This window comes from Phodopus roborovskii, unplaced genomic scaffold, assembly GCF_943737965.1.
Source record: "Phodopus roborovskii unplaced genomic scaffold, PHOROB, whole genome shotgun sequence".
In the NCBI taxonomy this organism is placed as follows: Eukaryota; Metazoa; Chordata; class Mammalia; order Rodentia; family Cricetidae; genus Phodopus; species Phodopus roborovskii.
In genome coordinates, this window is record NW_026125295.1 from 22,742,457 (window position 1) to 22,767,214 (window position 24,758).

Consider the following 24,758-nt stretch of genomic DNA (forward strand, 5'->3'; position numbering starts at 1 on the left):
CATTTTCATTAGGAAAGAAAGTCAAGAGTTTTTCATTACTTCAAAAGATTTTATGAGAGATGGTCTAATGACAATATGAAAAAAACAAAAAGTGCATGTCTGTTTCAGTTAACAAGGAGAACATGGTAATTTAAATGTTACCCATCAACTCCTCTGAAGATGAGGAAGTAGCTGTGTGGCCCCTTGTTTACATCAAGGAGTTTCTGGTCAGGGTGGTGATCAGTTTGTCTCAATGATCTGTTATTGTGTTCAGTCATCCAGAATGTCTTCATCCAGATTGATGTCTGCTGTGTCAATATCGTCTAATTCCAAATTATCCAAATCTACTTCCAGTTCTAGTAAGCTCTGCACAGAAAGGGAGAGGGCAAACATTATACAGGATTGTGTTAAGTTACCAGGTTCACCACAGTCCAGAGCCAGAACCAAAGTTCCTTAATGTTTATAAGACAAGAGCTTCATCCCATTTGAAGAAACATGATACCAAAGACATCTAACCCTCAAAAGCCTGCCTCCCGCCTGGGAGGTATGGGGGGGGGGGGGGAATGTCTGACCCACCTTTTCTTCTTTCCGGGTAGGTTGGGAGGCCATGATAACTGGGCTAGGAGTAGGCTTTCCCTCAGGCTCCTGAAAACGCAGTAAGAGGTAAATACGAAGCCAAAGGAACTTGCCCAGAGACTTAAATACTCCCCCATGCTTAGCAAGAGTGGTGTTTTCAATGGACAATGTCAGTCATGCTGCCACGTGCAATTCTTCACGAACCTGCTGAACTGTGGCTCTTGAGGGCTGAAAGCCTTTTGCCTCTTCCATGACATTTCTCTCTTCATTTGGCTACAATGAAATAATCTATAATCAGAAATAATATAGCCACTTGGCCCAAATCCCAGACAGTAGCTCTTAGTAACATTTTAAGGTTTGACTTATGGATGTGTTTCCTCCTTGCAGTCACACTAAACCAAGCCTGGCACTCACCGTGACAAGGGGGTACTGCTTGGCTGGCCACAGATCCACATGTGTCTCCTTGACCCATTCTTCAACAGCAAAAGCTTCTTTTAATCCAGGGAAAAGGTTTTCATATTCTGTGGGGTCAGCAAGGGACTCTGCTGCTTTCTGGTTGACTTTTGAGAGATTCTCCCTCCACAGCTTCACTACCCTAATATTAGAGACACCAGACAATGAAACAGATGAAGCAACTGGGCCATGTTTTTTAGTCGAACATTTCTCCCTAAACTAAGTCCATACCTTGAGACCTGGCTGGGTAAGTATGTGCGGGCCAGGAAGGCAGCTTCTGGGAGTCTTCCTGTTCTGATCAAGAGCTCTAAGCAAGCATCAAGCCTACAGGGAAAAGCAGAGGCATTGTTAGAGAAATAATAGTACATAAAACCTAAAGTGTGGACCTGTGCAGTCTGAATCTGCCAACCGCCCCCCCCAGCCCCTTACAAATTCACTTCTGTTGCTAGTCTTATAACTGTCTTAATGTAGAACAAAACCAGCGAACTTCAGCGTGTAAGGGATGAGACAGCATTCATGACAGCTTATTTAGCTTGAATAACTTTAAGAATATAATGGGACTTTTCAAGGAGAGTTACAGCAAGTTTGGCATACATCCTGAGTTTTATGGCATGCCTCGAAGTGTAGCTCAGTAATGGGGTTCCAGTTCCCTCTCATAAACCATCCTTTAGAAACCTCAAGAAAAATGTTTGATGAATGAGTCTAGGGTTTCTAAGAATTGGCATTTAGAGCAAGGCTAATAAGTACTTCTTTATTTCAAAAAGGCAGACTGATATCCACATGACTTGGCCTGCATTAACTCTGCTAGGCTTATAAATTTGTGACATTTTTAGAGTTGAGCTCAAACAGTACATATTTTCATCCCACTTCCACCCCCATCTATGCCAAAAACAGATCAAAACCTTCCCAGTGTAGACAGTCCTCTGCTATTAGTCCTCTTAGACAAGAACAGCCACCTCCTGCTACACTCAGTAAAATGAGCTAGGAGTAACTGACTGGTGGGCTCTTTGACCCTGAATATCTCACGATGCATAAAGATACAGATCAAAAGTTACTATAGGTGCCACCATGGTAGGTAGCACTAATGTCTGTTGCTGAGTAGTGGGGCCAGCCAGTCAGCCATCCATCCTAACCAGGATCTCTGTTTCGTATTCCTCTCAAATACCATCCTCAGTCAGGGTAGAAATAACTGATTACAACTCCTTAAAATTTTTTAGACATTGAGATAATACTTACTTGCCCTGTAAAAAGTAGCTCATGAATGCCACGTTATTTTTGCCATCTCTCTCCGCACCTTCTGCTAACTTGTTCACCATACTAGCATTTCCAGAGGCAGTGGCCAAGAGCAACAGACCACCATAATCCTGGGCATGGTGCAAACACTCCTGGGCTAGGCTGAACTGACATTTACTAATGGCGAGTTCAGCAAGTTGTTTCCACTTCTGCTCCGACTATAAGGATTTAAGACAAAACATTTAAATTTCCAACATCAGCATTACTCTGTTACTCTAAACATCACTGTGATAACAATTGAAGACAGATACACAAATATGTAATTTTTGAATTACATTGGGTAAACAGGCTCTGTCAAAGAATGGCATGATAAAAATGTGTAATGAAAATCACATGAACAAAATCAGTTCAAATGGTACATGGATAATTAACTTTTATTTTTTAACTATACTGAAACTGAATCTAAAACCATGTAAATGGAATTTAAACATCATTAGACTGCAGTTATTTTAACAACTAAATCAGTAATACTTTTTTAAGGAAGAGTAGAAAATTAGGTCCTTAAATATTGAGTAATGGATATAGTCATTTATAGCTTCCCAGAAGTCAAATAAAATGTACATTTAAATGGTCTTATAGCTACAATATTTATACAATCTGAAATTTACTTATAATCCATAATTACCAGTACAATCTGAAATTTACTTATAATCCATAATTACCAGTACACAGTATGTCCAAATATCTACAAAATGTCAGAATCCTTTAAAATCAGTGTCTCTCACATGTTTGTAATGTGGGAAATTGTTGCTGTGTCTGTATTCTGAGACCCAGGCTAGACAGAAAAAATTCTTCTCAAACAGATTATAGAACAGCATACAGAATTTAACCCATTTAAATCATGCAAAGAGTAACAATGCATCTTTGAAAAAGATCAAAGAGTCAGCAGCCTCACCAAAATAAGTCACTAATTTCTATTTGAAGAACATTAGTAACAAAATGGTTCTGGAAAAACATGTAAGTAGTTACTAACCCTCCTGGGGTTATGGGATGTTGTGGATTAAAACATACCTCTGCTTCCACTGCTAACTGGTAAGCAATTTTCAGCTCTCCAAGTTGAAGAGCAAGCTCAAAACGATGTTCAGGATCTGTGGATACTGTAAGTGCTTGCTGCTTGAAGCCCTATACATTTAAAAAAAAAAAAATGTATGACTTACAAGAATGTGCACATAGCATATACACACAAGAGATTACTTCTCAAAAGACTTTACTGACAGGAAAACCCCCATAGCTCACAGTGAACCAAATAGAATTTAAACTCCCAAGTATTTTGATATCCATTGGCATTCAAGAATATACTACCAACAAGGCAAAACTGGAGCCATTTTTGTCAAAAGTTTACATTCCCACTTCTTGCGCTTTTATTTTTAAAATGTCTACTTTGCACAGTATTAGACTTAATATCTTTACAATCATCCTGTAACAAGGGCTTTACAGGAGTAAATGCTTCAATTTAAAAGATTTCTGGGAGAGCTGGGTGTGGGTCAGAACTAAAGAACTGATGTTTTTCATATTCTGAGAAGTCCTAATTAAATACAAAATAAAAGTTTACTGACTGCACAAGGGGCACATGGTGCAGGCAAATTCAGCTGCTGGTAACCTTGAAAGTGGGCCTTAGAGGTCATCTAGTCACAGATTTATTTTATAGAAGACAGAAATAAAAAGAGCAGAGAGGCAAAGGTGAAACCTTGCAAATTTCTATCATCTATAGGGCATTTAGCTTCTTCTAACTGGAGTCCAGGCACTGATGAGCTGTCCTCAAGTTATGCTTTACTTTGGATACTTGATGAGCTGAATCTGAGACCAAAGGAAGAAAGCCAAGGTCTCCTTGTGCGCCACTAGCCATCAGGACAGGCTTTTACAACAAATGTTGTAATTATAAAGTTAATTTCTATAAAACAAAACCAAGCTCTTTAACTCTGGTGATGTGGCAGTGTCAGAGGGAGATAGGATGCTTTTCTTAGCACATTGGAAGAAAGTGCTTAGTATGAAGTGGTCAGGACAGAAGCAGACAACTTTCAGAGTTCAATCTGGCTACATCTTCAGGATGGCTTTAGTGTGCTGGATAGGTGCCAGTCTACTTAACCTGCCTACCCACTGGTACAGTGTAAACACTGGTTCTAATGATCCAAGTTACTGCTTTTCTTCACTAGCACTGACACAGGAGAAAACCCCAGAGCAGAAGCCAGATGTTCACACACTGTGTGTGCCTGGTGCCTGCACAAGCCAGAAAAGGGTTTTGAATTCCCCTGGTGCTAGAGCTACTGACAGTTGTAAGCTGGTAAATATTTGCTGGGAACCAAATGTAGGTCCTCTGCCAGAGCAGCAAATAATCTTTACCCCTGAGGCATCTCTCTAGCCCCCTAACTGAATCTGAAAAGTTGAAAGCTGGTGAAGAATAAAAACACTGAAGAAAATTCATTAAGTCAGAAGTGAGGGCAGCAGAGCATGATCTGTTTTACACCTCAGAACCCGAAATAGCTTATAAAGAAAAACACTAAAGATGAAACTATCTAAAAGTAGGCAGCCGTACAGATCGATAACTATCACCTCAATCCCTGACACACAGCACTGCTCTTTGAGGGCCTCCAGTCTAGGGGATATACAACACCTGGAAAAGAGAGTATTGAATATCAAGAGAAAACAATGTTAAGAATGGAGAGAAACTAAATGAAATCCTAAATGTCCAGTCTCTGATCTTGCTTGTACTCAGTCCACAAGTCTAAGCAGCTCAAGAGGAAGCTGCATTTAAATGCTACAGTGTCTCTTCCATCAGAGCTGTGTATAAGCTGAAATGCTACCTAGAAGGTTTTAAACAAAGCCACTAGATTCACTAGGACTGGACATGAAGGCTTCCACACCCAAGAATATCTCTCACAGCAGGGTTCATTTCACATGAAATGCCTAACACTGGAAAATGAAGAATCGGTGTATTGCTATATTCTTAGGCCTGAAAATGGCAAATGCCTCTGGGAAGACTGGAAGGGGACAGGAAAGAACATCTGATCTATACCTTGCAGAACCTACGCTATATGCTGTGAATATGTAACTGAGGTAGAAAAATATTGCATTAGGTGAAAGGCACATTGATGATGATAAACTCTGTTATGGGCGATTTACAACTTTTGTTTTTAAAGTTAAAACAAGATGCAATATTTTTTGTTTTGTTTTTGGAGACAGTCTCTGTAGCCCTGGCTAGCTAGAACTCAGAGATGTGCTTACTTCTGACTCCATAGTATTGGGAATTAAAGGTATCTACTACCATGCCTAGCTAGAAATAAAAATACCAAGAACTTTAAAAAGGTGTAAGAATACTGGTAAAATCAGCACCAACACTGACAGGCACTGAGGGTGCTGAGCTTAAAGAGTTCAAGCCAAGTGTGTTGCTGCCACAGTATCCCAACTGAGAAACCTGACTTGGCAAGAAATACGAGTTGATACATTCTACAATCTGTATCAACAATCTGTCAAATGCTAGTTTTAAAAATAGAAAGGAAGAAACAAAAGGAAAAGAAATAAGGATAGGCAAAACCTCACCTGTTTTTCCAAAAAGTGTGCAACTCTGGTCCTCTGTTCTTTCGGAATGGTAGGGAGGACCTTATCAGCCATGCTGAAATCCCTCCGCATGACAGCAGTCTGGTATTCCAGGACTGAAACCAGCAGGGAGTAGCTAACAATGTTCAATTCCTTATCCCCCAGATAAAGCCTGTTGTCTTTAGGGATATAGCCCAGAAGGTACATTGTCCTGTAACCAAAACAGAAATAAAATTGAAGCCCAATTCTACAATTATAATAACACACACATATATACTCCTCTCTTGCTCAAAAATCTTTGTATTTGATGGATCTGGTTTTGTTTACTATCAGAAAATCCACAAAACTAATGTGGGGAAATCATCCTATCACTGTTACAAGTCAACACTACATTTGGTTCACAAAACACTTTTAAATTTAGGCTGCTTAAGACAAAAAGCAAAATGATACTCAGTACCTGTCCAAGTGGGCAATGGTGACTATTTCTCCTCCCACGTAATAGTTTAATCTGTTCACAGAACTTGTGTAAATGAAGCAGTCACCTACCCACAGCCCAGTTTTCACAATTTCCTGAATTTCACCAAGAACCTATAGAAAGAGAACAAACATTATTGCTATCTTAGCCAACACCATACTTCTGTGAACAACAAGCTGGATATGATGGAAGAGTGATAAGGTAACATAGGAAATGCAAAGTAAAATGCATTTCGAGAATCTTCTTCCTAGGAACTTTTGTCTTCATTTAAAAAGAATGTTAGATAAATATTTATATTGTGAGGTATCATTGATGAGTTATAACTATGATCTAAGAGTATTAATTTAAACTGCTTAATACACATGAAGCTGGAATGTTACGTATCTCAGAGTCCTTGGTCAACAGTCTTAAGTTTTCTTAGTGAAGGTATGAAAGTAAGCTTGCAGATTTCCTAAAAGTCAGTCAGAGCACACATTTACTTCAAATATATTTACTTTCAGCTCCTATTTGTGCCAACATTTTAATTTTTACATGTTATTAGAACTTACAGTCACTCTCCCCAAACCTAATTTACACAGAAATGTTAAAGTCAGTGTAGTCTGTTTTAAGAATATAAAATATTAAAAGCAATGCCTAAGTTGAGCTGAGACACCTACCTCAAAGGCATCTTCAATGCCATCTTCAGTAACCCCCTCATGTGTTTCCTGTGCAGCCAAGACTTTTTCCGACAGATATTTAAGAATAAAAAATGACTCCTCAGTGGCAATACAGACCAGCTCTCCAGAATCAGACCAAAAAATCTGCAACCCAACAAAAGCACAGATGAATGATCCACCTTTCTGTGGGGCTGTACACCAAAAAACTGTACACATTCCATTCACTACAGGCTCAGTCTTACAGGAAGGCATTGATTGTGCACTTAGCATTTGGGGCAGTGTATTTTCTACATATATTTGGGGAGGGCACAGCAGAGGATATGTACTTAGCCCTGCAATAGAAAACCAATGAGAAAGGAGTGCTGTCATTCAGGAAGGGTGCTCTGTTCCCTACTCTCTAAAACAATGATTCGCACTCCTTATTTCTCTCCATACACGTGTGCACTAGTATACAAAAAAACAGTACCATGAGCCAATACCCTCTGAGCCATGACCCCATTCTGTAGCAGACAGACTCAGGACCACAGGGAGGCAAAATGCTCCCTAACAGCAATGTAACAGTGAAAGCTGTCAACACAGCTGGCATCTTTAATGTCATTACTGACCACCATCACATGAAACAGGGAAAGGTTTTTCCCACATCAAGAATACCCTAATTTCCTGTCTTCAACATGCATGTTCACTTTAAGGCCATTTAAAATATGAATGACCCTTGGAATTTGTGTAACATTCTATATTTTTACAAATACCCAATGTTTACTGTCTGATTCCAATGCAGAACTAATATTCTGAGCACTTCTTAGGTAAATGATGTGGTGTTCAGCACAATGAGACCAGGATAGCAGTGTACAAAGGGCCCTTCTTGACATGAGGGACCCAGACATTTCAAAGGTAACCCTCCCAAAAGCAAAGCTGTCAGCGGAGACACTCACATGCTTGGGCTGAATTTCAATTCTGCGGATGAGCTCTGTGTTGTCCCAGTCGTAGAAGGCTAAGCCATTCACAGACCTGACTCCCAGCAAGAAGCCCCCATAGATACCTTGAAAAGGACCCAGAGAGATTCTGCTCAAATATTCTGAGCCATTACCAAGATTCTCAAAATGTTTCATAAATAAATAGCACTCACTTTCAGCTCCAAAATCGGGCTTAAAGGACTTTTTTTCCTTAAAGTTCTTAAATATCTTAACAACACTGTTGCTTTCTCTTATTGCATACCTGAGGAGCAGAGGAAACAGCACATTATACATTAAACCATAACGTCATCAAATGTTGGAAATATCTTCAAATACTTCAGACTTAACATTAATTATTCAAAAACAAAAAGTATCTGCATTTGAAAATTCACTGACCTGTTTTTGTACTAGGATATTGCAGAAACTTTACAGTTAGACAAATAATGAATGGGTTTCCTACTATGTGTTATGCAAGTTACTGAAGCTAACAAATCATTTTAGAAACTAGAAATGGCACTAATATCCACCAAAAGGTAAAAGCTTAAATTGTGGTACACCCACAATTTATTGATAGATAAAAACATGGATGATCTCAAAAGCCAGATCCAAGAATGCATGCCTATAATGCTCCATTATATGAAACTCTGAAGAAGTCTAAAGAAGAAATTCTGACCTACACAGTAACAAAAAGCAGATCAGTATTGGCCTGGGACTAGGGGAGTGAGTGAGCTGACTAGATGGGGATAATCTGACTGTGTTGGTGGTTATGAATTATATACATTACAAAGAGTTAATGTGACTTCTCCTGTTTTTAATGAGAGCATTTTATAAATATTCTGAATTCAGACAGAAATAGGTTAAGAATGAGCAGTGGGAACCATACAGAAATTGAGTTTTTAAAAAGACGCTATAAAGTTCTTTATAAAGTTCTTGTCCAGGTGGCATAGCATAGCACCGTCTCTCCCAACTACTTTATAAAGGGCAGCCCCTTGGGAGGTCATGTCTGCAAGGGCTTCATAAGGACTTGATGCAGGGCCTACTTTGCTTAAACCTAAGCATCAAGTCCTGTCACAGGCTTCCTCAGATAGGTCTTGGATCCCCAGCTGAATTGATTTATTTCATTAGTCTGAGTGAGCCAGCTCAATGGTAATTCAGACAGGAAGGGCTGTCCAAATGCCTCAATGAAGCAGCTGAGGTGGAAATGTCTTGTAGTAGGGAAAAGCATCAATCACACTAGCATCAACACTCTGTCTGCAACCAGGCATCATGCTACTCAAACTTACTCTGAAGAATCGTGGGCCCATGCAAACTCCTGAGCAGACCCAAAGCTCTTGTTTCTCAAAGCCATTGCTGTGTAGATGATATACTCCCCATCACCACATACCACAACAAACCTAGAAATGACAGAAGTCAGGGACAATGACATAGGTGCCAGGAAATGATAACTCAACATTTATGATAAAATAACTCAGTAACAAATGCTACTTTAGTCAGTTGTAATTTAAAATGTTAGAACTACACAGTTCTTTGAATATGCTGTATATAATATTCTAAGCAACAAGTCCAAAGCAATTACCAACATAGGGTTACTGACAAAAACGGCATTGCAGTGGTCTTCTCTGATGAATCTCAGAGCCTGGGGCATTCACAACAAAAGGCAGCACTATGTTACAGCATGTTTACCTGCACACGGATGAACATCATTTTCATGCGTGCCTGTGTGTGTGTGCGCGCGCGCACATACACACACACACACACACACACACACACACAAAATCTTATTCAACTGCTACATTTATTAAACATGATCATTAGCATTTAAATAACAGAAAAATAGCACGTTACATACCCAAACATGTTTCCCCAATAGACAAAATTTTCAAATTTCATTTAGAAAATAATAATGTCTGTTAAATTGGAGAACAGTCAAAGGTAAAATGAAAATCTTACAGCCAAAAAAAAAAAGTTGGAGAGATTAAAAAATATATATGTGTTGTATATGATATATATCTTACCTTTCATAATGTAATTAAAAAATTTTCAAATTTCATTTAGAAAATAATAATGTCTGTTAAATTGGAGAACAGTCAAAGGTAAAATGAAAATCTTACAGCCAAAAAAAAAAGTTGGAGAGATTAAAAAATATATATGTGTTGTATATGATATATATCTTACCTTTCATAATGTAATTAAAAAATTTTCAAATTTCATTTAGAAAATAATAATGTCTGTTAAATTGGAGAACAGTCAAAGGTAAAATGAAAATCTTACAGCCAAAAAAAAAAAGTTGGAGAGATTAAAAAATATATATGTGTATATATATGTGTTGTATATGATATATATCTTACCTTTCATAATGTAATTAAAAATATAGTCATCAGTGATTAAACCTTGATACCATACTTGGTCATTTATGACAGCAAAGATGGCTTAAGACATCCAGATATACTATAAACTTATTTTTAAAGCTCTAAAGCAGTAGTTCTCAACCTTCCTAATGCTTCAGTCCTTTAACCTTTAACACAGTTCCTCACATTGTAGTGACCTCAACCATAAAATTAATTTTTTTGGTACTTCATAACTGTAATGTTGCTACTCTTATAAATCAGTGTAAATATCTGATAATATGACCCCCTCACCCCCAAAAAGGGTCAAGACTCACAGGTTGAGAATCACTTGTCTCAAGATTGAGTTTAAGCCTACTGTTGTAGAAACTTCTCTCACACATTACTTAACTGTTTTATAAATCTTAAGGGAAAACAGAACTGACAATTCAAATTGTGAATAAGGAAAGAAGTTTTCTAATCCCAAACTTTCTCAGGTTTTCTAATCCCAAACTTTCTCAGAAGACACACTGGAATTAGTCTTCAGTAAAAGCAATGAGTAAGCAGTAATTAGTACCTAGGAGAGGGGACCAGGTCCTTGACCCCCTAAGAACACAATGCATCTGAAGTACAAGGAAACTATACTATGTGTAACTGTGCCACTTTGCCTATCAACTCCATCAACTGACTGGGCTGCCTGCAACTGTGGAACTGTGGACCACACAGCACCAGCGGGATGGATTAAGGACATGCTGTGCACATACAAAGTTGCTCTACCCGACACAAGCTCTGAGAGGGATGTTAGTGCCAGCTTACCTCCCATTAGGATTATGCTGAATAGTCTGTGGATATATTTCACAACTGCCCATATCCTTTACAGCCAGTGGCAACCTTTCTCCATCTTTAATTTCAGCATCACCCATTGCTTTTAGGTTGGCCTGCTGAACTTCTGAATGCTTGGCCCAGATTATCTTTCCATTAGCATCCATGGACATGGCAGGCTCCTCCCGACCAAGCTGGAACAATGACAAATAGCTCTTAGCGACTAGAAGGAAATCAAAAACCACACAACAGACATTTTTTCCTCATAGAGTCTAATTTCCTTTCTTCCACATTAAACTGTCACTGACTAATCTCTTCTAGTTAACGAGAGAAATGTTGATTTAACAAAACCCGTGACTTGGAAGGTGGCCATACAAAAACCCAAGAATGGCTTTACCTATGTCCACACATGTAAAGAAAGTATAATTACCTTAACAATGATGCTCCCTTCATCATAGCCCAGAGCGACATTGTTGGACCCTCTCAGACTGGCCACACACCACACCCTCTCCATTCCATAATTCAGAGTGCTCTCAAGCCGGTAGGTGCTAGAATGCCAAATTCTCACTGTTCCTAAAAAGCAACGTGATCATTTCCTTTGGATATGAACATACAAGATAAACTGTCTGCAGTGAATGAGCTGCATGGAAGTCTTTCTATTTCAGTAAAAGTAATTTCTAGCAATTTTATGACATCTAGATCTATACTCTTTATCTGACTTTACAAAGCTACATAACCATGAGATAGAGGAAAAAAAATGCAACTAGGAAACTAGAAATAGGCAATTAAATTTAAGTGTAAAACCATGTATCACATGTTTGCTGTGTGTAGCCTCTTGCTATAATCCTTTGAGTAGACTAGCATGTTCTCATCTCTTAATCTACCCAAACCACATATTTTACCCAAACCACAAAGTGGCAGCACCTGAATTTGAACCTAGGCATGTCAGACTCCAAAGCACAGGCTTTTTCAGTTCTTCTTTAGAACATCTGATGTCCTTTATTTAAATGGTGGGAGTAAAAGACACTAGAATGGTGATGACGATAAAGCCACTTTATTCTTCTATATTAAGTCTAGCATACTAATCAAGATATGAAAGATGCTAGAAACCTCCCACTGAATGCCAGGCACCACTTGGTTTAAACATGCAGTGAATTGTGTCAAGCACACAAGTGACACTGACTCTGACTTACCATCTTCTGACCCTGTGATGATGATGGGCAGTTCAGGATGGAAGCTTGCACATGACACGTTCTGGGCATGCCCCTCCAGGGTCTGCACACAAGTTTTATTCTGAAATCAAGACACAGAAAGCAGATTCCACAGTGAGAGCAAATAGCACATCTTTAATTTTCTCTGTGCACTTTTTTCTTCCTGATAGTGGTTTTATGTCAAATTCATCAGATCTAATACAGACATGTTAAATACATTATTCTTTTGTTGTATACATAACTATTTTCTTCAATTGTCATAAATAAAAGTAAATATAATTATTACATTTTAAGAAGAAAAAATCCCAAGAGATAGAGGTTTCATCTGAATATTATTTTCCTGATAATTACTTTTATCTATAACATAATTTCTTCATTCCATAGACTTCACCTATGGCCGAAGAAGACCATATTGTTTCAGCCTTTAATTTTTTTCTAGAATAAGCACAAATCTGGAAAAGTTCCAAAGTAAAATTATTTTTTGAGGCCTACTTATTAAAGTTAATAAACTATTAGCTTGTGGCAACTTTTTTTCCCAGATAGAGACTTGTTATGTAGGCCATGCGGGCCTGGCAGCAATCCACCTGCCTCAGCCTCCCAAATACTGGAATTATAGATGTGTACCACTATTTCTGTTGTTGGGATACTACTTAGGATGTTAGAAGCGGGAGGGTGTGAGGAGGGGTTGGGGGGACCTTAGAGACACAAAGCATGTCAATACTATATGTAACTAGTTATAAACAAGGTTTATGACTGTTCCATGTGGTGAAATGTGTACCGTGGTTACATCACAACACTCACTGCTATGCTTGTGTTCTTTCTGGGACAGAAGTCTGGGAATGAGGACACTCAGACACGTGTGGTTTAATATAACAATGTAAAAGCCCTTTTAAACATAGTAAGCATGCTGGAAAATCCTGGGGCCTTAACTTAATTCTCTCCAAGAGTTCTTCCATCCAAGCCTCAGAGGTACTATAGGAAGCAGTAAGGATCAAGTCCAGCATACAGCAAGGAAGACTATAGGAACTGTACCTGATAATCCCATATTTTAACGAGCCGGTCATCTGCACCAGAAATGAGGTACGGCTTGTCACCACCACTGTAGTAATCAATGCAGTTCACGCCCTTTTCATGTCCCTCCAGAGTGAAGTTTGGTGATGAGGAGCCTAGCTGCCACACCTTCAGAGAATAGCAACACTTGCTAGTCAGCACTTTCAAAGGCAGAGCCACCCACTCACAAGAGACATCAAAAACACATCCTAAGACAAGAGTGTTCATGTTGTTCTCTTATTAACTTTCAGGGAGCAGAATCACTAGTCTCTGCCCAGGATTCTCCACACAAATTATGGCTTGGCTGGTATCTGGTTAGTTGTGTGTGGGTTTTTTTGTTTGTTTGTTTTGGTCAACTTGACACAAGCTAAATTATCTGGGAAGAGGGGCTCCAATTGTCCAATTGAGAAAATGCTTCCATCAGAATGGCCTTTTCTTGATTAATCATCGATGCTGGAGGACCCAGCACACTGAGGGTGATGCCTCTCTTGGGGGGGAGGGGGAGTGGGACTGGATGGCCTAAGAAGCAGGCTGAGCAAGTCATGGAGACAAGCCAGTAAACGGAGCTCCTCCACAGCTCTGCTTCCAGTCTGCCTCCAGGTCCCCGCCCTGCCTTCCTGATCTGACCTCCCTGCACAGTGGACTACAAGTTACAAGATGAAATAAGCCCTTCCTTCCCCAAGTTGCTTTTGGTCAGTGTTTTATCACAGCAACAGAAAGAAAACTGGGATACAGGGGGACATAAGCATCAGTGTCTAACTCTTTAAGGTAAGTAAGGATTTGATGGGTGATTTAGTGAATTAGTAACACATAGTAAAATGAAAGAACACTTGTCAGACAGAGAGGCACAAGCCTGTTTCCCAGAACCTGAGAAGTAGAGAAAGCTGAGACAGTGAGGTCAGCGTGGGCTACACAGTAATTGTGGGTCAGCTTAGCATACACTGGAGAACCTGATTTAGTAAAGAAGTTCCCACCAATGTCAAAAGCAATTCAACAAAAGGTAACAAGGTCAGGTGAAAACCTGAAGATCTTCAAACACATAATAACCTACATGAGCTAAATTAATAAAAATATTATACATATGTAAGCCAACGTATGAGCAAAAATGTGACTTGAATTTTATTTTAAGTCAGTGTATGGAGAGATAGTATGAAGAGAAATCTGACTACACTCACTGCAACATGTACTCTGTCCAGTACAGCCAAGGCACTGTGCTGTTCTCTCAGAAGGTCTTCTTGGGGCTGTGCAAAGGGACACACAGCTCCTGACCCGAACCTCCAGTTTGTCATGGGGATAAAGGATTTCAAATTATATGAATAATGACTCAATGTAAAGATCATTAATAGAAGCAAAAGCTAAGAGAGTGGCACACACCCTAGAGCCAGCAGGTGCTTGATCTTCAGTCAGAGGAAGAGCAATGTTCTACAGATACCATGGCATTTCTAGTAAGTAGGCCAAGGTTATACTGCTGTCTGTAACATTAGCCCAGGCTAGCCCTGACAACCCTGTATTTCAGTCTTACCCTGAGAGTGAACTGACAAGACAGACTCTACAGAGAAAGGCAGCCTGTACTGAGGCAGAAAGGGCAAATGGCAGCAGACAGAATTTAAATGTGAAACAATGACTACAGGACCTACACAGTCATGGCAGTGCTTCTTATTTTAAGATCTACAATGTAAACTAACTTTACACCATGTAGCTTTTACATGGCAAATGTTCCTTCTGTAAGAGCATAGGAGTAGTTTCTGATGAACCATAGTAAAACACCAACAGAGTGAACACCTACCTTGATGGTCCTGTCCAGAGACGCACTGGCAAACTGATTGTTATCTTTGGGGTTTATCACAATCTGCATAACGTAATGTGTGTGTCCTTCAAATACTTGTGAACAAGACCATTTTTTATCCCAGTCCCAAAGCTTAATAAGCATGTCATCTACAACAAAAGATAGTCAAGTCAGTTGCAAGTTGCTTTTCATTTCTGTAGAAAGGCAGCTTGGTGTCTTTTAAGGCAACAAATGTAGCAGAGTTTACACACCATTATCTAAGCCACAGAACCAGTAGTGGAAAAGATCTCCAAGTCCCCATTTACCCTCAGAGCAAACCTAACTATAGAACAGTGGGAACAAAATGTATATAACCAACTACTAAAAACAGACAAACACCATGAGGAAAAAGAAATCTTTTAATTTAATTTAAAAGGAACTGTGATCACCTTCTAAGCCTAAAGGAAGAGTTCTGACTGCCGAAAGAAGTGCACTTGCCTGATAGATAAGACTGCTTTTACAGAAGTTCTCACTTGCTAATTTAAAAACATTTCAAAGACTACTACCAACTCAGGGCTACCCAGGGTACCTGCCTTCCCACCAGGGCCGCTGCTTTACACTAATATCAGGGGGCTGGCTAATCAGAATATGCAGATAAACCAACTAGTGTGGATGGCAATCTACCAACAGCTTGCTCATCAGCATACTAATGAGCTTTCTGTTCCCCAGACAATAAAGCATCTAGACTTCCTCATTTTCCCTGACAGGAATTGGAGCAATTGCAATATAATCCTAAGTACAGTTATTTCATTAAAATACACTGGTGGGCAGCATCAACAGCACAATACTGGATTCAAATAGTTTAAAAGATGCTTGGAGTGAGAGCTCCACTGGTAACAGCAGTTAAAGTATAACATGTCTCACTGAAAGAAAATCATTATTCAGAGTGCACATGACTGAAACGGGTTGTCTCTTACCACTGCTTGTGAGAATGAATGGCTGGGTGGGATGAACGGCAATACAGCGGATGTAATCTGAGTGTGCTTCAAACATATGCACTCTCTCCAGGGTGTTATAATTGAACACTCTAATCTGCATATCATCCTAGGAATAGAGGTTTTAAAACGTCACTATTATGAGGTAAACTGCATAAAAAATGAAACAGTGTTATAGGCTCAAGGCATAACATGTATCCTTCAAACACTACATTTAATTAACCAAACAAATCAGTCATCACAATTCTGCAACTGGTATGCATAACTACTGACCAATCAGAGGGTAGGATTTGATATTCAGAATTACTTACTGCTCCTGTCACTACCCAGTTCTTCCTTGCGACAAACTTTGCAGCTCGAACGGGAAGATCACATACTTCAAATGTCTTCACCAGTGTCTTGAAATTTTAACAAGAATAAACACATTGAGTTATGAGGAAATAACTGAAAAGTCTTATTCTGCTGTACTTAACATCAGATTATAAAGCATTTCTAGTTTAAAATGTTGTTAAATGTATGCCAGCTCAACATTAAAAGGGGGTGGGGGGTAGTCCCCTTTCTTTAGTAGCTTTGAAAATAAAAAATTTAAAAGAGAAAGTAGATGGTCACAAGGACAGCATTCTGGACCCTCTGTGCTCTGGCCCTCCTGTCCTTTCCAGTGTTGCCTTTGGCTCCTCTGGAAAACATACCCAGGGAAACGTTACTCCTTAGCACTGCTGAGAGCCTTTATCATTTATTACAGAGGTTGCAATTAATTCTGCCATCAACTCACCAGAATTAACTTCTGATAGTGAAAACTTGCCTTGTAAAGTCTGCAAGAAATATAGACTCCAGAATACTTGTTGCTATGAGTTTGGCTATATAATCTTGATATATAGAATATATACTGGGTGCTTTATATTCTGAAAAAGGCCCCAGAGAAAGGAAATTCCTTTTCACTGGGTGTCAGCAGTAAGAGCAGTAAGATCTTGCATAGCCCTTACTCTATTTAACCCTCCCATCTCTTAAGTTTGTTCACATGCTTTACAGGTCAAGTCCCTTCTGAGACTTAAGTTTGCCTGAATGTTTTAGAAGTCATGTCCTCTCTGAGACATAAGGTGCCCCACTTTTGTCAAGACCTTATCTGTCTTCCTGGCTCTGAGAGAGATGCATGCATGGCATTTTTGCTGTTGTCAGAGATTGCTAATTGTATCTGTGGGTATATAAACTGGAAGCTTTGTGGGAAGAAAAAAGAACTTTTAGAGAATTTTTAAGAAGAGCTTTTAAAAAGAGAACTCTAAGAGAGAAAGCTTTTAGAGGAAGAAATTTTAGAAAGAATTTTTGGAGAGAAACTTTTGAAGAGAACTTTAGGGGAAGAACTTCTTTTGAAGAATAAAGAGCCATGATAAGAATGATATCTGTATGAACTGATCTGTTTCACCCTCAGACCTTTTAGACAGCCCTACCTGCCTGCTGTAAGCCTCCTTGTTACACCACTGCTCAGTGGAAATCCATGTTCACTTTCCACCTTCCCCACTATGCTCTCCAAGAGTACACCCCATCCCCAAAGCAGTGCAGAATTCAGCTGCTTGCAGTCCACTCAGTGAATTCTCTCTCAGTTTGTTTCCTTTAAGAAATGAGCCATAAGAGGTCTGGAGAGATGGCTCAGCAGTTAAGAGCACAGGCTGCTCTTCCAGAGGACATGGGTTTAATTCCCAGCAACCACATGGCAGCTTACAATTGTCCATAACTCCAGTTACAAGGGCCCTGACACTCTCACACATACATACATGCAGGCAAAATACCAATGCACATAAAAATAAGTAAGTCTTAAAAGAGATGTAAGCCATAAATGGGGTGTAGTGATATAGTGGTGCATGCCTTTAATCTCAGCACCTGGAGGCAGAGGCAGGCAGAGCTCTATGAGTTTGAGGCATGACAGGGCTACATAGTGAGACTCTGCCAATAAATAAATAAGACAGACAAATGTAGTGAAAATTGTTTGAGCTATAATTTTCTTTTCATATCTTAGCAACACATTTCTAGAAAAAATGCTGTGGATTTTTTTTATAGTTGTTGTTTGCTTGTTTTAGTAAGCATGAAAATTAAGAGGTTTTGATACCTCTTGGGAGCTCAGTGTAGATCATCTACATGAGTTAAGGTGGAATTCAGGAAACCTCCTAGAAAAAAGTCAGAGATTAATAGATCTCTTTGCTTTCCCATTTTAAATGTCTACTCTTTAAAATTCTGAAAATTAAGCCATCATGCCATCACATTTTTTTTTTTTTTTAAGTTTTTTGAGATGAGGTTTCTTTGTGTAGTCCTGACTGTTCTTGAACTCACTCTGTAGACCAGGATGGCCTTGAATTCATGGAGATCTGCCTGCCTCTGCCTCCTGAATGCTAGGATTACAGATATGTGCTGCCAGCACCCTGCAAAGCTATCATTTTTAATGCCTCTTATTGTACGAAAAAAAGCAATAATGAAATGCTTCAAGAAAATAACACATCTTACTGACTCATTAACCAAGATACATTGAAAAACCACTATTATATAGTTCACAAGAACGGTTGAGGCCACTCTGGCTTCCCAGGACAGACTACAGATTCTTAAGACAAAGCTTGAATGAGTGCCACACAGATACACAGTTGCTACCAGGCGACATGACATAAACAGAGCAGGCTGAATGTTCAGTCTGCAAAATGGCAGAAAAATGAACAAAATCTTTTGAGTCATTAACAAATCCAAGGATGTGTGGAGCAGTGGAAAGAGGCCAGCTGCAGAACCATCATGACTGAGAAACACATTAGGTGCTCGGTGGGACAAATGGCAAGAAACGTCAATCCACACTTCGCATTCTCCAGCCATGGAGTGCTCCATCAAGTTAAGAAAGCAACAGCTCGCACTGAGATAGATGGTTCTTTGCGAGTCAGAAACAACTGGCCATCATTTTATTCCATGGACTTACTACTTCTGTCATACAAAGGTCACAACAATTATCATCCATTCAGAGTAATAAGTCAAGGCTCAGTGTGCTTTAGACTTGCCTGTAAATAAGCAGCAGGTGGGTGTCAAATAATAAAACATTGCTGTTGTTTTAAAACACTGTACTTACTACCCCAAAAGGACACAAGATTTCCTTATTTGAAATGTAACATTTGCATTCACCCCTAAAAATGCTGTTGCTACTGTAACACTGGTGAATAGCGACTAACTCCTTGCCATAGGTAACAGAGGGGAAAATGAGGCAGGACAGAAGCTGGTTCTAGCACTACCTACACCAACCTTGCTATTTAAATATCATATATGATAATATCCCAGAAGAGTTTCTCCCGCAAGCGACACCCACACAAACCTAGCTCCTGGTTATACTTGAGAAGCACTGCTGCTTCTTCCATTATAAATAGTGGGACTTTATTGCTATTAAAGTCCTTTCAAACCTCACCTGAGTTTCATGGTTCCAAACACACACACTGCCATTGTAAAGACTAGCCAACATCCATGGCTCTGTAGGATGCAAATCCACACTCTTAACTCGATCAGATCTAGCAGTTAGCTTTCTCTTGATGTCAAGTCGAAGAGGCTAAGGGGCAAAGAAAATTGTTGAGAAAATTAAATGGGTAAGCCAAATAAAACAATGTATCTAGATGCTTATGAAATAATTCTGTTTCCACATTGCTAAATTGTGAGTAGAGTTTCAAATCTAACACACCCATGTTAATCACACTTACAAAAATGAGATTTTATTGCAAATCTGTATTTATAGCAGCAGTTTTCAAATTCTTTTCCAGACCTCTTTCTTTATATACTTAAAATTTATGAGGACTTCAAGTGATAATGTTTTATATTTTTGTGAAAATTTTTAGTTTTATTTTTTAGAAAACTGTTTTCCATATCTGCTTTTGTCTCCAGTATGTTGTGTTTTTACCATCTTGGTTGATATGTAACAAAAACAACCATCATCTGGCCTCGAACACATCTAGTTAGGAAGCAGAATATATAAGCCATTTGTGGAGAATGAGATGTTCTGCTTTGAAGCACCCTGAGACGTGGGAGTTCCTTAAAGAACACATGTATTGTGGGATCTAAAGCCATAGGAGTAACTGTTTACACTAGGCCAAATTAAAATCCACTGGTCTATCCTACACTGTGAATAGATCTCAACTCCTGCCTGGCTTTTTATAACAGAATACATTTGTCATTTGGGAAATGATGGATCAATTACACATATCCACAAATACAACACATTACACTGAATCAAAAGTCACAATTATTAATACCACTGCCTACTTCAACTGATAGGCCTTTGTGCATGAGAAAAACTCAAAGTATTTAGAAGTTCAGTCTCTAAAATCTATCATCAGTAACAAACATGGTCAGGGACCAGCTAACATCTTTCAGTTTTCAGTTATCAGGTTATGTTTACTAAATATGTCTGAATAAGCAGCACCATTCCAAGTAAAGTTTGCAACCTGAACTCTTATCTGTATTCAAGTGCCTTTTGCACCAGACACAAGTTACTTTACAAGTATTTTACACGTCCTCATTTTATCATACAAATGCAGAATATTTAGAAGATGCCTCCTCAGGTGTTGAGATCAACAGCAGTAATAATATTTACTGTTCCATCGAGGGCACTCTTACAGAAAATCTGGCTTTAAAAACAACTGTGTGACCATCAAGAATATATTATGAGGTTGGGTGTGTCGGTCCACTCCTGTAACCTCAGCACTCTAGGTCCTGGAAAAGAGGACTGTGAGTTCAAGGTCAGCCTGGGCTATAAAGTAAAACGTATCTCAAAAAGGTTGTCTCATCAGCATGTTCTGGCATATTGTACCAGCACAGTTACCTTTCATCGGTGCAAATATAAACCTAGTGGAAAGGCCAATCTTATTACTAGTGGAACTTCTGATCTGTGACTTCCTAAAACAAGTAAGAGACCTCTAAGGAACTAACCACAGAGGATACTTCTAGGACACATAGTTTATAGATAGGGAAATAAATTTAAATTAAATTCAAACATCAACTAAATCACAATTTCATGTCCATGTCATTAGTGTTATGCCAGAAAATAATGTGAATATGTGTCATTTGTGAAGCTGTAGTAATCCTAAACCATATTAAATGAGCTCTTTGGAAATAATCAGATGTGGGTATGAGGGGCTATTTAAACTGTAAACAAGTGGTAATGTGTGATCAACAAAGGTTTACTCAAGCCTTTTGAATTTACAGAAACATACTGAAAAATTAGAACCAATTTAAAGAAAACCAAGCCCTAAAATAGCAATAGTTTAAAACTGGTCCTTTCCAGTCAGCCTCTCTATCTGAACCAGACAGAAAATGATTTGACTGTTTTCTGATTCTCCCAGGAATGCTATCACAGAAGAAAAGTAATCCATTAGACAATGATGCCCTGGAGCAGTAGGTCCCACTCTTTCCTATTGGCTAATTTAAAATGCATTTCCTTTTCAACAAACCTAAGCACAACATGAAAAAGAGTGAGTTACTATGCTAACTTCTTTGAGCTATTCCTTAACAATCATGAACGGGACAGAAATTTAGGGTTACTTTTCAACATAGGAGGATCCAACAGAGGTAATATCTGAAACAAACCCTTAACAAGGCTTTTATTCATCTCTTTTTGGAACTCTGTCAAAGGTAAGTCACTGTCTACTTCTGTTCTTCAGTGTATGCATCCTCACTTCCAACAACTGTTTTCAAGACTCATGTTCTAACTCTTATCCTTGAGAACACTTCCATTGTAACTTGTTCCTGTCCCTCTCAAACTTACTCAAGCTACCTCTTTAAATCGAGAGCTCATTTCGGGAAGGCAGAACCTTTCAATGACTTCTGAACTTTTGCCCCACTCACTACTGTCACAAATTTTAACTTCTTCAGTCATCTCAGAGTCAACAAACAGTAAGTATGTTTATGCCAGGAACCACAGTGGGATCTTTCACATAAGCCAACACATCCAAGTATATACATATAAATATATATTTTAACTAACAATGCTTTAAAATTGATCAATGTGGTCAGGGATCTTTGAACAACTCAGTATAGCTGCACACACTCCAAAGTGCAGACACTACTTTAAAAATGCTCATTACTGTAGGCAAGAGCTCCTGTAGTTATACTTAACATCCCAGTCATGACTTATATTATAGCAGACCCTAGATGGTCCAAGTACTCACAATGCATCCTCAACTCTAGTCTTAGTGCCATCAATACACCCTTTCTGATTAGCCTAGCCTGAAGGTTGCTTCCCCAATCACGGTACATCTGTGCACACAGCTCTTCTTGCTTATCGAGTAGATAGGATCGATCTCTCTCTCTCTCTCCCCCCTCTCTCATTTTTTGAGACAGGGTTTCTCTGTATTGCTTTGGAGACTGTCCTGGAACTAGCTCTGTAGACCAGACTGGCCTCAAACTCACAGAGATCCACCTGCCTCTGCCTCCTGAGTACTGGAACTAAAGGTGTGGGCCACCAAAGCCCAGCTGGAGTGGATATTTCTTAAGGGTGGGAACATTGCTTATGGAGGTGCTTCTCACCACACCTGATTAATTTGGGAGTGGGGGTTGGATCAGGTGGCATAACTGAGGTCCACAGTCTTGCTGCATTCAAACCTCAGCTGCATCACATGTAGTAGCAAGTTACCTTACCCTTCCAGGTTTGACTTATAGAAACAGGACAATAACATCTACCTCTTGGTGTTTTGAGAAGTAAATTCAGAGTTCAGTTAGAGCAGTGCAGGGCTTATAGCAACCATCTCATAAGCATTACTCGTAACTATCTACAAGCTACTCTGACAATTAGCTGGTAAATGTTTAGCAAAATGCAGGGCAATAAATTACCCTATTAGGCGATTGGGCAAATGTACAAATTCACGATTTGTGGTTTCTGCTTGAGACTTACAGTCATCCTTTGGTGTCTGTGGATGGTTCCAGTATCCTCCACCAAACCAAAATCCTTGGTTGCTCAAGTTATACAAAATGATATGGTATTTGCTTATAATCTACCCATTACTCCCTGTCATCTCTAGATTAGTTACAACACCAATACAGGGTCAAACAGTAATTATACTATTCCAGTTAAGTAAAAATCACCAGAAAAATGTCAGTGCATATTCACACAGAACTTTTCCTCAAATGTCTTCCATCCAAAGCTGGTTCAATCTGTGCATGTGGAACTCACATACATTAAAGAATGGAAACAATACTTCACTATTAAAAAATGTCTCAGAATGAAATTAGGCAGATTCAGGGGTAGTTTCCAAAACTGTCTTTCTCTGAGCCCAGAAGGTCCAATCAACACCAGCTGTTTAACGTAAAAGTGGTTTGATTTCCACACAAGGGGGGTTGAGGTGGCTCTCAACTTTGAGGACCCGATTAGTATACAAATGAGGATGGTGGGGTAGGAGCTGGAAATACTAAATTCTATGCCAAACTCTTTCTCTAAGAGGTTTTCTGGGAGTAGCCATGCCCCTCACCAGCCAAACCTTGTTCTAGTTTCCACTGTTCCATAATCTGCTTTGTGCAAACTTAAGTCTTGCTTAAGTGTTTTTTAAGCCGTCAGGTTAGGGATTTGGAATTATTTTCCCTACAGTCGTCAACTACCAAAATATTTGATCATGTGAGCCACAACAAATAAAACAGGCAAGAAAATGTTTAAGAATAAAATTCTGACTTTTCTTACTTTTTCCCCCCCCAGAAAAGATATCCTCACACTTCTTTGACTCCATAGACATTTGACTTTTTTCCTCTGTGTAAATTTGCAATTTGGGGTCTGCACACTACCAAGCACCGCGCGCAACCTGGACGCTGGCTGGATTGGCAGACACCAGCTTAATGACAGAACGAAGTGAGTTTTGTCAAAGTTGCCTTTGGGGTCGGTTTTCTGCCTCTCGCATTTACTTGCGCTACTATACCCAGTGCACACGGCGGGTGCACCGACAGGCGCCCTGACTGCCAGGAGGGTCAGCCCCGCTCCCTCGCAGGCACCCAAACCACCGCAGCCTCCAGGCCCGGCCTGCTGTGCCTAGCAGGGCTCCACCAGGACCCCGCCAGGCCGCAGCAGGAGCGCACAGCGCGTCTCAACACCGTCCCGAGCCCGGGAGCCCCCGGAACCCGCCGCAGCCGGCGAGCTTCGCTCTCTGTCCCGCGGGGCCCGACCTACCATGGCTCCGACTGTCCGAGCCCGAGCCTCTCACAGGCTCCCGGCGACTCTGGTCCTCAGGAACCCACCGACCCGCGGACCGACCGACCCACTGACGTGGAACTTCCGGGAAGCGGTTCTCGCGATACTCGGAACCAGGCTGTACGCCTGCGCAAACCCCTCGTAAGATGGCCCGTGTCAAGCCCCGCCCCGGTTTCCAAGGTAACGCGGCCCTCTGTGCCTCCCGCTGCTGAGCTGGCTGAGGTGTGTAGTGCTGCAAACCGGGAAGGGCGGTGGCTATCGGAGGCTGTGGCCGCTCACCTTCGATCCGGTTTAGAAAGCCGAGAAGGAGCGCTCTGCTGGATTACTGCTGAATGCTGGAGGCAGCGGAGGAGCCCGGAAGCTCTGTCCGACCAGCTTGGGCCTCTAGCGGAGAAAACAAGGCTGTAATAGGCTCCTGAACGAGGGAGGCCCAGAGCTGTGTTTGGATCTTAGATGACATCGACCGAGGCTGAGAAGATGTGGGCCGGATTCCAGC

At 40.0% G+C, this 24,758-nt stretch overlaps 1 protein-coding gene across 1 annotated transcript; it reads right to left on the reverse strand.

Moving 5' to 3' along the window:
• Positions 1-28: 28 nt before the first annotated feature.
• Copb2 (COPI coat complex subunit beta 2) lies at positions 29-24,380 on the reverse strand. Its single transcript, XM_051206520.1, has 22 exons — positions 24,242-24,380; positions 19,511-19,648; positions 16,398-16,484; positions 16,069-16,195; positions 15,113-15,261; positions 13,309-13,455; positions 12,259-12,358; positions 11,496-11,638; positions 11,060-11,259; positions 9,203-9,313; positions 8,093-8,181; positions 7,899-8,005; positions 6,967-7,110; positions 6,293-6,423; positions 5,839-6,046; positions 3,313-3,423; positions 2,245-2,459; positions 1,240-1,332; positions 970-1,150; positions 760-828; positions 556-624; positions 29-345 (listed from the first exon to the last, which is right to left on the reverse strand). Exons 1-22 carry the CDS (start codon positions 24,242-24,244, stop codon positions 250-252), a joined length of 2,718 nt encoding a protein of 905 aa, XP_051062477.1. The 5' UTR covers positions 24,245-24,380; the 3' UTR covers positions 29-249.
• Between the last annotated feature and the right edge of the window lie 378 nt (positions 24,381-24,758).